Source organism: Arachis ipaensis, chromosome B4 (assembly GCF_059453495.1).
Source record: "Arachis ipaensis isolate K30076 ecotype BB chromosome B4, ASM5945349v1, whole genome shotgun sequence".
Taxonomy (NCBI): domain Eukaryota; kingdom Viridiplantae; phylum Streptophyta; class Magnoliopsida; order Fabales; family Fabaceae; genus Arachis; species Arachis ipaensis.
This window is the reverse complement of record NC_142439.1, coordinates 140,814,240-140,826,938: the sequence shown is the minus strand read 5'-3', so window position 1 is coordinate 140,826,938 and position 12,699 is coordinate 140,814,240. Positions and strand designations below refer to the sequence as shown.

The 12,699-nt window shown below is 33.9% G+C and overlaps 2 protein-coding genes across 4 annotated transcripts; both read right to left on the bottom strand.

Moving 5' to 3' along the window:
- Positions 1 to 3,659: 3,659 nt before the first annotated feature.
- LOC107635266 (uncharacterized) lies at positions 3,660 to 9,109 on the bottom strand. 3 transcript variants are annotated; one of them, XM_016338686.3, is made up of 4 exons: positions 8,975 to 9,109; positions 5,418 to 5,537; positions 4,706 to 4,996; positions 3,660 to 4,497 (listed from the first exon to the last, which is right to left on the bottom strand). In XM_016338686.3, exons 2-4 carry the CDS (start codon positions 5,523 to 5,525, stop codon positions 3,937 to 3,939), a joined length of 960 nt encoding a protein of 319 aa, XP_016194172.1. In that variant the 5' UTR covers positions 5,526 to 5,537; positions 8,975 to 9,109; the 3' UTR covers positions 3,660 to 3,936. The 3 variants fall into 3 exon arrangements, with proteins under 3 accessions (XP_016194172.1, XP_016194174.1, XP_020977628.1); XM_016338688.3 differs by lacking the exon at positions 8,975 to 9,109 and adding an exon at positions 6,425 to 8,817 and having other exon boundaries at positions 5,418 to 5,525; XM_021121969.2 differs by lacking the exon at positions 8,975 to 9,109 and adding an exon at positions 6,425 to 6,564.
- On the bottom strand, positions 6,400 to 8,737 carry LOC107635265 (Pentatricopeptide repeat (PPR-like) superfamily protein). Its single transcript, XM_016338685.3, has one exon. The coding sequence runs from the start codon at positions 8,735 to 8,737 to the stop codon at positions 6,629 to 6,631; it is 2,109 nt and encodes a 702-aa protein (XP_016194171.3). The 3' UTR covers positions 6,400 to 6,628.
- Positions 9,110 to 12,699: the final 3,590 nt, after the last annotated feature.

Genomic DNA, 12,699 nt, shown 5'->3' with positions numbered 1-12,699 from the left:
CTGGAGGTCATATGCTATGATCTTTTCATCACACTAATATTTGTCTTATCCCTAAAGTGCCAAATGCGAACAATATGAAACAAATTAGACTAATCAGTCTCAGCAGTGTGTTTTACAAGATTGTGTTTAAAATATTGATGCACCGTATGCGACATGTGACGAACAAGGTAATTAGCTCTAATCAAAGTGCACTCATTAAAAGCAAGCTTATTAGTGACAATATTTTAATTGCTCATGAATATATGTATTATTTGAAGAATAAACATTATGGTGATTAAGACTTAGCATTTGGATATGAGTAAAGCATATGATAGGGTGGAATAGAATTTTGTGTGGGCTATAATGGAAAAAATGAGATTTAGTAAGAAATGGATAGATTGGATGAAGGAATGTGTGACACTCTGTTATTGTGGAAGGTCAACCTCATGATTTTTTTAAACCATGTAGAGGGCTTTGCCAAGGCGATCCCCTCTCCCCTTATCTATTTTTGCTTTGCGTAGAGGGACTCTCCCATCTACTACACAGAAGAGAACAGAGACGTAAAATTGTGGGTTTGAGACTCAATGCATGTGTCCTACTATCAGTCTTTTATTTTTTGCTGATGATTATATTTTATTTAGCAAGGCTTTACAGAAAGACTTAATGTGTTGAATAATTATAGTTAACTGAGTGGACAAGTGCTAAATTTGGATAAATCTTCAATTTTCATTAGCCATAACACCCCAATGGTCTATTTGGCATTCTGCAAGTTTTTCATGGTGAAAATCAAGATAAGTACCTAAGCCTTTCGACATTATTCATAGATTAAAGAAGTTTACTTTTAATTTCATCAAAGACAAGGTGGCAAAGAAGTTACAGTATTGGAAGAGATCTCTACTTTCGGCTAGTAGAAGAGAAGTGCTTATTAAGGCTATAGCTACGGCAACTCCTACCTACACTCTAAGTTCCTTCAAGCTACTAAAGACCCTTGTGAAAGAAATTCAGAGAATGATTATGCAATTCTGGTGGGGACAAAAAGACGAGGAGAGAAGGATACACTGGGTGAGTTGGAGCATTACTTACAGACTGAAAAATCAAGGAGACATAAACTTCAAAGACTTGAAAGTTTTCAATTTAGCTATACTAGGGAAACAAGGATGACGACTGCTAACTAAACCTAATTCTCTGATTTACAAAATTTACAAGAACAAGTATTTCAAGTACTAGAATTTCTTAAATGCAGAGACAGGCAGAAACCCCTCCTGGGGTTGGAGAAGTTTGTTGGAAGGGAAAAAGATACTAGAGAAAGGGATTTTTTGGAAGATTGGCAGAGGACACCGAATTAGAATTACAGAAGAACATTGAATTTAAGATCACTACTCACTAATTACCTTCAGCAACTCCAATTCCAACCCAGAATTAATTTGGGTCTCTCAATTTAAAAACAATAAAATTTTATTTTCTGTTTTTACCTCATGTTTTCACTTTTTTCTTCACATAAAATCTAAAAAACAGACAATATTAAAAATAAAAATAAAAAATAAAAACACAAATCAAACGCATCCTTAGATTTTGCCAATAATAAAGCTGTTATTTATATGCTATAATATTCATCCAAACTAAACTCGCTCGTATGACATGTCTACTTTCAAAAAAAATTAAACTCATCTTACTGCTTTGCAAAATTCTCAGTTCAGTTGTTTTGTTTTTTGGTTTTTCTTTTCTTGATTTTTTGTTTTTTGAAAGTTGGTTTCAGTTGTTATCGTCACACTCTTAGCACCAATTTTATCAACATGGCAATTGTCATACTCTTGAATCTTAACATCAATTTTAAATTCATATCAATTTTATCAACATGGCAATTGGCAAAGGAACGCCAATCTAATATCAGAAACATGGATCTAGGCTAAAAGCTTCATACCAATATAAAAAATTTCTCTTATATTATCTTATTACTTAGAATTTTACCTGATCTTTTTTAAAGTATATATCAGTACTTCTCATGTATTTATATATTTGAACAAAATTCACTACAATATACACATACTGAAAAAAAGAAGGATAAATTTTTACTTACTAACAAAAATTTGAATAAATTTTTAACATATGAAAAACAAATTTAAATGGAATGAGTTGAAGGGCTTTGGTGTTCATTCAAATTTTTGTTAGTTAGTAAAAAATTGTTCCATACACAGTTACACACCATCAGTGATAAATCATTTAAAGGAGGTTAGGAAGGTGGAGTAGCATCCATGGAGACAAGAGAATTTGATGCGTGGATAAATGATTTATCATTAATGGTGTGTATGGAACAAAATATTTTTTAGTTTTATTTTATTTGATTTGAAATGAATTAAATTAAAAATTAATTATTATGTTTTAAATTAATCATATAAAATAAAAATTAATTTGATTTAAAAATTAATATAATGATATGATTTTATATTAATACCTAAAGGATAAAAATAATCTTTTATATTTTTAACAAACCTAATCATTTCAGTTCTAACTAAATTATATGAAAAATAAAGAGATTTGAGTTTATTATAATGTAAGTCCGTGAGATTTACAAATTAATTAAATTTTTGTTTTTTATCCATTTCAAACAAAAAAATATTTTGAAATCAAATTAATTTCAATTTCATTAGGTTCCAACTTCCAAACACACCTTAATTGATTTTTTATTGATCCAAGGTTGTAGTTTAACATGTAGTTTACATGGGTTTTTTTTTTAATAAATAAATTAAATATAATAATTACTGAAATAAATAATTTAAAAAATATTTACCGAAATAAATATCTTTTTCTTATATCTTGTTTACAGTGTAAACGAGATAGATGTAGTTTTTCAATTTTCGTATTTATTTACAGTGTAAACTACATATATCTCGTTTCAAAATTATCTCGTTTACAATGTAAACGAGATAAGAGAAGGATATTTATTTGGTAAATATTTTTTAAATTATTTATTTCGATAATTATTATATTTAATTTATTTATTAAAAAAAATACTTGCACATATTGAAAGAAAACAGCCAAAAGAGAAATTATGGTAGCCATAGCAGTAATGGTAATGATTTGATAGTGGAATAATAATAATAATAATAATAGAAAAAATATATTATTTTTTAAAAGAAAATTTTAAATTTTAATAAAAAAATTAAAATAGAATAAAATAAAATATTTAAAACAAAAATAAATATTCTAAAAAATAAAAATTAAATTTTGATGTTAATGACTAAAACAGTACGGTATCCAATTAAACATTAATTTAAAAGTAGTGCATGAGTTCACCTTGTCATAGATCATGATGTCATTCCTTCATTTCTTTCTTTCTTTCTCCAACATTGATTTTCTCTGATCTCCAATATTATATTGATTTTGTATTACTTTTATGAAAACGATTAGAAGCTACCAATATCAATTATCATCATAAAATACTAGTATAACAATATTCGAGGATGGACTTTCTTGCATTTTGGTGATGAAAATTACTATACCCTTTGGAATATACAGAACAAGAACTTGTTGTGTGTATACTCAACCATACAGCTATCTAACTATATATTAACTTTAATCATCATCACCTGGATGATCCATGTCGGCGTCGCCATCACTATAGTCCTCATCAGCTATAAACCCTTCAGACCCCAAGTTTGATTCCATGATTAAAAACAACATAGCTTACAAAGTGACTCTTCTTTTATTGGTAGAATAGTACTATAATAGAATACTATCAAATTTACATTACGTTTTTTTGTCACTTGTGATACATCTAGTGAATTTGAGAATTTAACAAGCTTCTAGCTTTGGCAAGAGGAGATTATAACCTTCCTGATGATGAAGACAATATTAGTTACACTCACTTTTCTTTTTTACAGCAATGTTTGCAGCAGAATATTATATCTTCCTGATAATGAAGGCAATTTTTCTTTTGGACCCATCAAGAGTGAAGTATCAACTCACATCTAAACTTTCAATTATTTCAAAGTGCATCTGCATATCAGGAGGCTTATCAGCAAAGTAATACCTTGAGTGCACTTTCAATTTCCCCTCACTCTTATGTGCTTCAGATTCAAGCAGGCGGAGCATTTCGTCTTTTTCATTCCTGATCCAATCTCGCTGTTTGTTGCCCCACTGTCTCGGAGTTCCATGAAGGATAAACCGGAGTTGAGGCGCTCCTTGTATGAGCCTTCTGGTGATTCTCTCAAATACATGATGGTTAGTCAAGTATGCCCCAGTAGAGTTCAAACCAACATCAACATAATGAATCTCAGTGATGCTATTCAGTAAGCTTTCCTTTGCTTTAGGTACTATACAAGTCTCCTCAGGTTGTCCAGAGCAGGGTGAATTCGCATCGGATGCAATTTCTGTGGAGCCAAGCTCGGTAACTATCTGGTTAACTACAGTTCCACCTTTGCTGAATCCAAGGATGAATGTCTTGGGTCGAGAGACAGAGGAGCGTCGGCTGCAGCCAGATTGTGTATCTCCTCGCGTTCCCGAAATAACTTTCCTTACCTGCATGATAAAGAAATATGAAAATACGAGAAGCTTTCAACATTAAAACAGCACCTAGAAGTTACAAATGCATGATTGCATGCTAAGGATGCATATCCATTAAAGCATAAAAGGTGGTAAATAACGAGATGCAATGCAAATATGCAATACAAAAATATTTTTCTGCTTCAACTCCCAAAACATAGAAAAGGGAAAGGAAAGTGCATACTTCTTCAAGGCAATTAGATAAGAGTGAGACGGTTGAAGTAGACGCCGGGAATCCTGTTGGTTGATACGACCTTGGCTCTCCATATTGATTCACGGATGGTATGAAGTCCTTATAGACGGCAAAAGGTCCATTGAAAACAGAAGCCTGAATAACCCAAGCATTGATGGAAGAACCAAATTTAGACACAACAATTTCAGATAGCTTCTGCAGATCGGATAGCCTCTCAATCACTTGGTTACCGGTCCCTTCAACTCTATCACCACAGAAAAAAATAGCATTTGCTTCGGGTACCTGTGTCAAATAATAAGACATAATGCCTGATGCAAAAAGGCTAGATTGAAACAGTAACTAATGAATTAGAGGGTACAATATTGTACTGTTATTATTCCTATTTTATTTACATAGTGGAAAACTTTATATATTAACCTCTCAGTTCACAAAAAATTCAACCAAAGTTCAGATCATAACCCAAAGAAGCTTACGGAAGAAAGAAAGTACACTGGAAAAAATAACTATAGTATACAGTTATAAGTCCATAGCTAAAGCTTCCTAAAGTTGTATTAAAGAAAATGCCAAGCGAGATACTGGAAGTTTAGGCATAGAACCGAAATGCTGTTACGATTATAGTAAGAAATTGACCCAGTTATGATTATCTGACACTAAATCTCTGATGTTTTGTAAAGGTTTCAGGGATCAACTTCAAGGGACTTACACTAAGAGTTCTGGTTTCTGGTGAAAGGCAGAGAGAAGCACCAACTCTATGGAATGCCTTGCTTTTGGAATGCAATTGAACTCTCAAAATTCCACTCCAACGATCCATCTATAGAGGTATCTGAACAGAAATTTTTACATCAAGTTAATACAAGAAAGGACAAAACACATCCAAATCATTTCATCATCTGGTCAATGGAAGTAGTCAAGTAGATGTATAGTCTGGAAATTTAACTACAATTAACTATAGCATAAAATGATAAACCACACAAATATTTTCATTCTTCTTAATAAAAATGCACTTCATGGTTGTATGCCCAATTGAAGAATCTCAAGGCCACCATTGAACCAGCATCAGAAGCAAGTGATGCAACTATGATTAGTCCTTGTTCATGGGTCAGTGAATCAGGGTGAATATTGACAAGGTTTAGCCTTGGAGGCAAAACCCTCACATGAGCTTGAATGTAGTAAGAATCACACAACAATGAACAAAACTTTTTCACCGTTAAAGAAGATTGTGATGGTGATAGGGTGGGTTGTGGTGATGAAGAAGAATAGCATTGTGTTATGATGCATGTGCAATCATGCAGAACACTGTGGAGAGTGTATGGTAGAAGCAATAAACATTGGTTCTGAGAAACATAAGGGAGAACATTAAGGAGGCAAAAAATGTCCGATTCCCTATGATTCAATTGGAATTTGGGACATGCAAATTTAAGTTAAGATAGGTGTAGATGATAATGGTATATAAATTTGAGTTTCATGGGAAGAAAAATATACAATTATCCATTCCAATTTTACCTGAACCGCAGATAACATTTCCTCTATGCATCTGTTACAGTAAAAGTTCATGTCCAACATTAATACTTCCTATAGTATCTACTGTCTTTTTAATGGAAACAAATAAATACAGAAGGGAAGGAAAAACTAATGACAGATTACCAAGAAATCATAATCGATAAATCTTAGATGAACTTCACAAATTTAAGATCTCAAAAGTATGGTTACCCGAGTCCAAGGTAACAAAATTGGTGCTTTTTACTGAACCCAGTTATTGCTCACATCAGCACATCAATTCGTAGAGTTGAAGTTAAAGATGCCGCAAATCTCGCATCACTTCAAATAAGTATACTTCTTCAACTCCAAAATTTAATCTATTTACAGATTGAGATTGAGATACAACCAGCCTCAGAAAGCAAGTAGCAAATTTCGTCATTTAGTGACATTGATTGCTAATCGGTTTTCCTTGTATATCCTTGCAGAGAATTCGGAAACAAGAGCATACTTATTGCTTTCATAGCATGCAGTCATAAATGCTGCTAATGTTACCCGATTGACTTGAAGATCTATGTCTAGTAGCTTGTGAAATAACAGTGCTGCAAGGCCTACTTTCTTCTCACTACAAAGCTTCCGGACAAGGGTATTAGCTGTTCTGATCCAGAGTTTCTTCTCCAGCTTTTCAAGAACAGCCATAGCAGAGAAACCGTCATCTATCTTGCAATATTCATAAGCCAATGATACCCGGGTAACTTCACATGGCACAAGTCCCTTTTCTAACATGGAGTCATATAATCCACGAGCCTCGTCCAACCTCGATTGTTTGCATAGCCCACTTATAATAGCACCATAAGTAATGGAATCTGGAACACAACCACTGTCGCTCATCCTATGGAAAAACCTCATAGCCAAGTTCAAATTTCCTTCCCGGCAATAACCACATATCATAGATGTATAAGTCTTCTTCGTAGGGATGAGTCCAACTTTTAAAGCTTCCTCGAAAAACATCTCACTTTCTCTCATTCTCTTTTCCCTGCATAAGACTGCAATCAATGTAGTGTATGAATGAATGTCAGGTTGAATACCAATCTTGACCATCTTATTAAATAACACCAATGCTTGCTTGATTTCAGCCTGATTGCAATGTTCAGATATGAGAATAGTATAGGTGACTTTATCAGCTTCCAAACCATTATGAAAGCCACTCCTAAGAATTTTGTAAGCTTCTTTTACCCTTCCCTTTTTACAAAGGCCATCAACAATGGCATTATATGTACAGATATTGGGACTAAAACCATCATTATTCATTAGATTCAACAACTCATATGCTCTTTCAAAGTTTCCTGCTTTGCAGTGTCCATCAATGAGAGCTGTGTATGTGTTGGTGTTCGGGACTAAACCCTGCTCTCTCATTCGGTTCAGTAGCATTTCTGCCCGGTTCAGTTTCTCATCTTTGCAATACCCACTTATCATGGCAGTGTATGTATGGACATTTGGCTTGTGATTTTCGCTTCGAACAAGCTTAAGAAATAACCTGAAGGCTTTCTCAGTCCATCCTTTCTTGCAAAGACCATCAATCAATGCGGTATGCGTATACACATTAGGTTTCCAACCTTTACCCACCATTTCCTCCAACATTTCAAAGGCTTGCTTGATGCTGCCCCTTTTACACAAACCTTCAATCATGCATGTATAATTAATCAAATTAGGCTTCAAACCCATGTCACTCAACTTCCTAAAATACCACATCGCCCTGTTTGAAACACCCTTTTCGCAGAACTTACTGATCACCAATGTAAATGTCGCATTATCAACCATGAATCCCCTCTCAAGCATGGCATGCAACCACCTATCCGCCTCCAAAATTTTGCCAATCCTGCAATAAGCAATAACCATCAACCTATAACTAGCAGAATTAGGGTGAACCCCTCTCACACACATTTCCTCAAACAGGTACTCTGCATATTCAACAAACCCCATTTCACAAGTAACTTTAATCACACAATTCAAAGTCCTGGTACTTGGTACCAAACCCTGATTATGCATCTCAATAACCATCTCCACAGCATCCTTCACCTTCCCAATCTCAGCAAAATTCTTAACCATACACTGCAACACTTCATGGGCCTTCTCAGTGTTCCCATTCCCAATGACTGATGTTGCACAAACTATGTAAAACCGCATAAAGTTTCGAAATTTCGAGTGCACAGTTGCCCAATTGAAAAAACTCAAGGCCACCATTGAACCAGCATCAGAAGCAAGTGACGCAACTATGGTTAAGGCTTGTTCATGGGTCAGTGAATCAGGGTCAATATCAACAAGGTTGAGCCTTGGAGATGAAACCCTCACATGGCTTTGATTGTGGTAAGAATCACACACCAATGAGCACACCTTTTTCACCATTGAAGAAGATTGTGATGGTGATAGGGGTGATGAAGAGGAATAGCATAATGTTCTGGTGCATGTGCTAAGCATGCAGAACATTGTGGAGAGTCTTTGGTGGAAGCAATGATAATTGATTCTGAGAAACATTAGGTAGAACATTAAGAAACAGTGACAATCAAATTTGCTTTTTATGAAAACCACGGCAGTTTCAGACTTTCAGACACTCTCCATCCTCCATCAGAGGAAAACAAGAACTACACTACTAATAAAGGGGCCACGACGGGAATAAGATAATTTAGAGGGGTCACAATGAAATTTCAAAAAAAGAAATCAAATAAGGTGCGTGCACGGAAACAGCGAAACTTGGGAAAAAGAATAAGAGGAAGAAGAACCAACCCTAACTGCTCGTGATTTTTTTACGATTTGGTCGCAGATTCTATGCTCGCCTTTACTCTTCTTCAATCTTCACCATCGCTTTAGCAGCATGGGATGCGACACAACACACAACACAAAAAAGTAACCAAATTTATAAAGTTTACCAAAAGAAAATGCTAAATTTATATAAGAGGAAAGTGACAAAGAAGGAGTTGAAACCATTTTGGCCTCTGAAATTTTTGACTTGCCTTAATTTCGATTCCTAAATTTATAGTTACCCAATTAAAATTCTCAAATATTGAATCGTGCTCCACGTTTGCTTTTGGCGCTAGTTTCATTAATGGAAATCTGATGTGGCACGTTAAGTCGCCAGAGTGTGTATTCACATGTCACATAGGTTACCAAAGTGCATATGTGATGAGTGAATGATGTGGCAAAATTTGAATGAACTCAATTTAACCCCTCCATAAATGATAAAATCCTAATTTTCAGCCCTCCTTTCCGAATACGATCAAGACTGTGTTGGAGAAATGATGAGTTCAGGAAGCCAAGTTGCAGGGAGTTCTGCACGATCACGTTTTCATAGGGTTTTCGTGAGGAGCCTTACTCGTGGGAGATTGGGAAAGATTCCTAATTAATGTGGTTGTGGAATGCGTCCAATGCTTTGATGGTTTGGGACGAATGCGAATTCTGAGAAGGAGCATTAGCCATTATTGGGACTGCAGAAGTGGTAACATCAGTTGCTGGAACAGGGTCACCCGCTTAATGGTTCTTAACTCTTGCTCTTTCCATTGCTTGTTGAAGTTCTTCCACAGGTGACACACACAAAACCTATAGTACACTCCAAGCATCAATTCACGAACTACTGGAATTAACTCCTGCCATAATATGCAGCACAATTAGCAATTACTGTTATTGAGCCCTAATTAAACCCCTCAAATAAACACTTATGACTCTATTTGATCCCTTAAATTTAAAATATGTCCCAACAGATCTGAGGTGTGGAGGTGGTAGACTGGAGTGTAAGATCTGAGGTGGGTTGGGCTGCAGGTGAACAGTTGGATTGGGCTGCAGACTTTGACTTGGGCTAGGCTGCTGGTTCAGAGGTGGGTTGGACGGGATGATTCGAGGTGGGTTGGGTTTGAGGTTTAGAGTGGGATGAGTTGGAGGTGCAGAGTACAGCTAGCCTGGGGGTGCAAAGTTCGCTTCAGAAAATGTGATTGTATTTTGTTCAAGGAGTGTGTTTGAAATATATGAAGATAGATTTAAGGTGGTGTCAGATACAGGAGTTTTTGGATTGGGGTTATAGGGACCAGTTGTGGAACCTCATCACCTTCATGTTCAGAATTTCCATGCTCAAGGTACACATGCACTACACCAAAAGCATACTGACTTCAAACTCCAAACAGGATAATAGTTCATCATTCATTTTTAAACAACAAATTTTTTAAATACAAACAACAACACACACATAATAACATTTATCCACAGACACCAAGAGATAAAATTGACATTCTCTTCTTCAGCAAGGAAAAAAAATTCTAGCATCATTCACATGCAAAAAATTCCAATGCCCTAATTATAACCAGCACTTTGCTTCGACAATAACAATGCAATACAAAAATCGAAACAAAAGCCAAGAACAGAGTATCAAGAAATTTGTGGAAAAAAAAAACAAAACTTCACTTCCTAACCTGATTTTCGTCGTTTCTTTCCCCAGCAATGCTAGTTCTTCAACAACCTCACCCAGCAATCCAATACACTACCAATCTTACTCTGATTCTCCTTTCTCACAGTCAAGCATGCGAGAAGAACAAAAACGTGGAGAAGAAGAATAGAAGAAAAGGAGAAAGAAGAAAAAGGGTCAAGTTACTCTGTGTCTTCATTGAGTGACCCAACTTTTTTAACCCAACGAAGCCCTTAAACGACGTCACATTGAGTGAAAACTGAGAGGGAACGTAAAATAACATCGTTTTAGGATTTTCTATGTGTCAAGTTAACGTGCCACATCAGATTTCTGTTAACGGAACTAGCGACAGGGATAAACGTGGGGCACGATTCAATATTTGAGAGTTTTAATTTGGTAACTATAAATTTGGGGTCGAAATTGAGACGAGTCGAAATTTCAGGAACCAAAATGAGTATCAACTCGACAAAAAAGATTTTGGTTTCAAACGAATTAGTCTCTAAAAAAATAAAAATATTAATTTAATTTTTTAAAATAATAAATACTAAATAGCAGATATATAATGTTTTTTATTAATATATCAACTAAAACTTGATAATAATATTTATATGTATTGTTAATTATTCTCATATATCTATTTATAAAAAATAATTATATAAATAATAATTTTTAGAATATAATTTTACTTATTTTAATAAAATTTATAATAAATAAAAAAATTAATAAAAAATATATAAAAATTTAAAAAATAATAAATATTTTATTATTTAAATTTATATTATTTTTTTGTTTATATAATAATAACGAGACATATATTATTATAATTTATAAATAATGAAATATATAGATATTTTCGTTTCGCTTTTCATAATTTATTAACAGAAAGATATATATGTATAGTTTATTATCTTAAAAAATGTAATTAATATTTTTTTAAAAAATTAATTAATTCCAAATCAACATCTTCAAAAATTTAATGGTGACTTTTTCTGTAAATCACCAAATCTTAGATTAATTTACCTGAACTCCTGAAGCAGTAACAAGCTGCGTTTTTATTTTTTATTTTTTATATAATATAATAAACAAAAAAATTATAATCTACTTATTAAAATATTCGTAAAAAAAATATCATTTGAAATGGATGTGTTTGACTTTTCAAAAAAAATAAATGTTTTAAATTAAAAAATAAATAAATTTCTCTGCATATAACCATTCTCGATCACATTTTGCTTTTGTATAATTAACTTTTGAAGTAATTCTAAGTGTTAATAATTCATTAATATATCTTTACCACAAAATTTCACCATTTTGTTGGCAGATTACTATAAATGATATATAATAAATCAATCTTGTTACACATTTAAATTTTTTTGAGAATTTTTTTTTTATGATTTAAAAGAAAATAAATAACAATTAAAAAAATAAACAAAAAACTGTTTAAAAAAGCAGTCTTGTTGAATATTACTCTCAAATTCCTTCTAAGGCAACGGAAGTTCTACTTGGAGAAAAAGGATCTTCATTGCAGTTTTTGTCATGATGTTTGCTACTGTGTTTGCATCTCTCAAGATCAATCGGAGATCAGCACGTCATTTTCAAGACATGATATCTCGAATTTTTAACACAAAATGATCAATAAAACCAGAGCAATTCTGTAAATTATTGATAATAGTAAAGGCCTCCACACAATCTGTCTCACATATAATGTCTCTTTGCCACGAGTCCTAAGTCAAAAGAAAGCCTCTCCAAATAGCAAACAACTCTCCTTGCAAAATGCTACGACTCTCAATTGTTCCCAGACAGCCTCGTTACCACCCTTCCTTCCAATCTCTGCTAACACAAGCAAAACCAACTCGAGCACCATTGCCAGGATAGCTAACATCACAATTAATCTTAAAGGTATCCACTGAGGGGAGAATCCAAGAGCCACTAATGGTGAAGGGGATAGACAATCGTTGCAACCAAAAAATATTCCGAAACTGCTTTTCCAAGGACAAAACCATACCAGTCACCTTGTCTGTGGCCAATGCTCGTGAGGATGAAAGATCTCGTTATTTTTCGA

What these genes read in the sequence shown, in the direction of transcription:
- LOC107635266 (XM_016338686.3), bottom strand. Translation starts at nt 5,525, where the DNA reads ATGGATCGTTGGAGTGGAATTTTGAGAGTTCAATTGCATTCCAAAAGC. An exon ending in CAGAAACCAGAACTCTTAGT is followed by an intron (nt 4,997 to 5,417) that starts GTAAGTCCCTTG and finishes TATTTGACACAG; the next exon opens with GTACCCGAAGCAAATGCTAT. An exon ending in TATCTAATTGCCTTGAAGAA is followed by an intron (nt 4,498 to 4,705) that starts GTATGCACTTTC and finishes TTTATCATGCAG; the next exon opens with GTAAGGAAAGTTATTTCGGG.
- LOC107635265 (XM_016338685.3), bottom strand. Translation starts at nt 8,737, where the DNA reads ATGTTCTACCTAATGTTTCTCAGAATCAATTATCATTGCTTCCACCAA.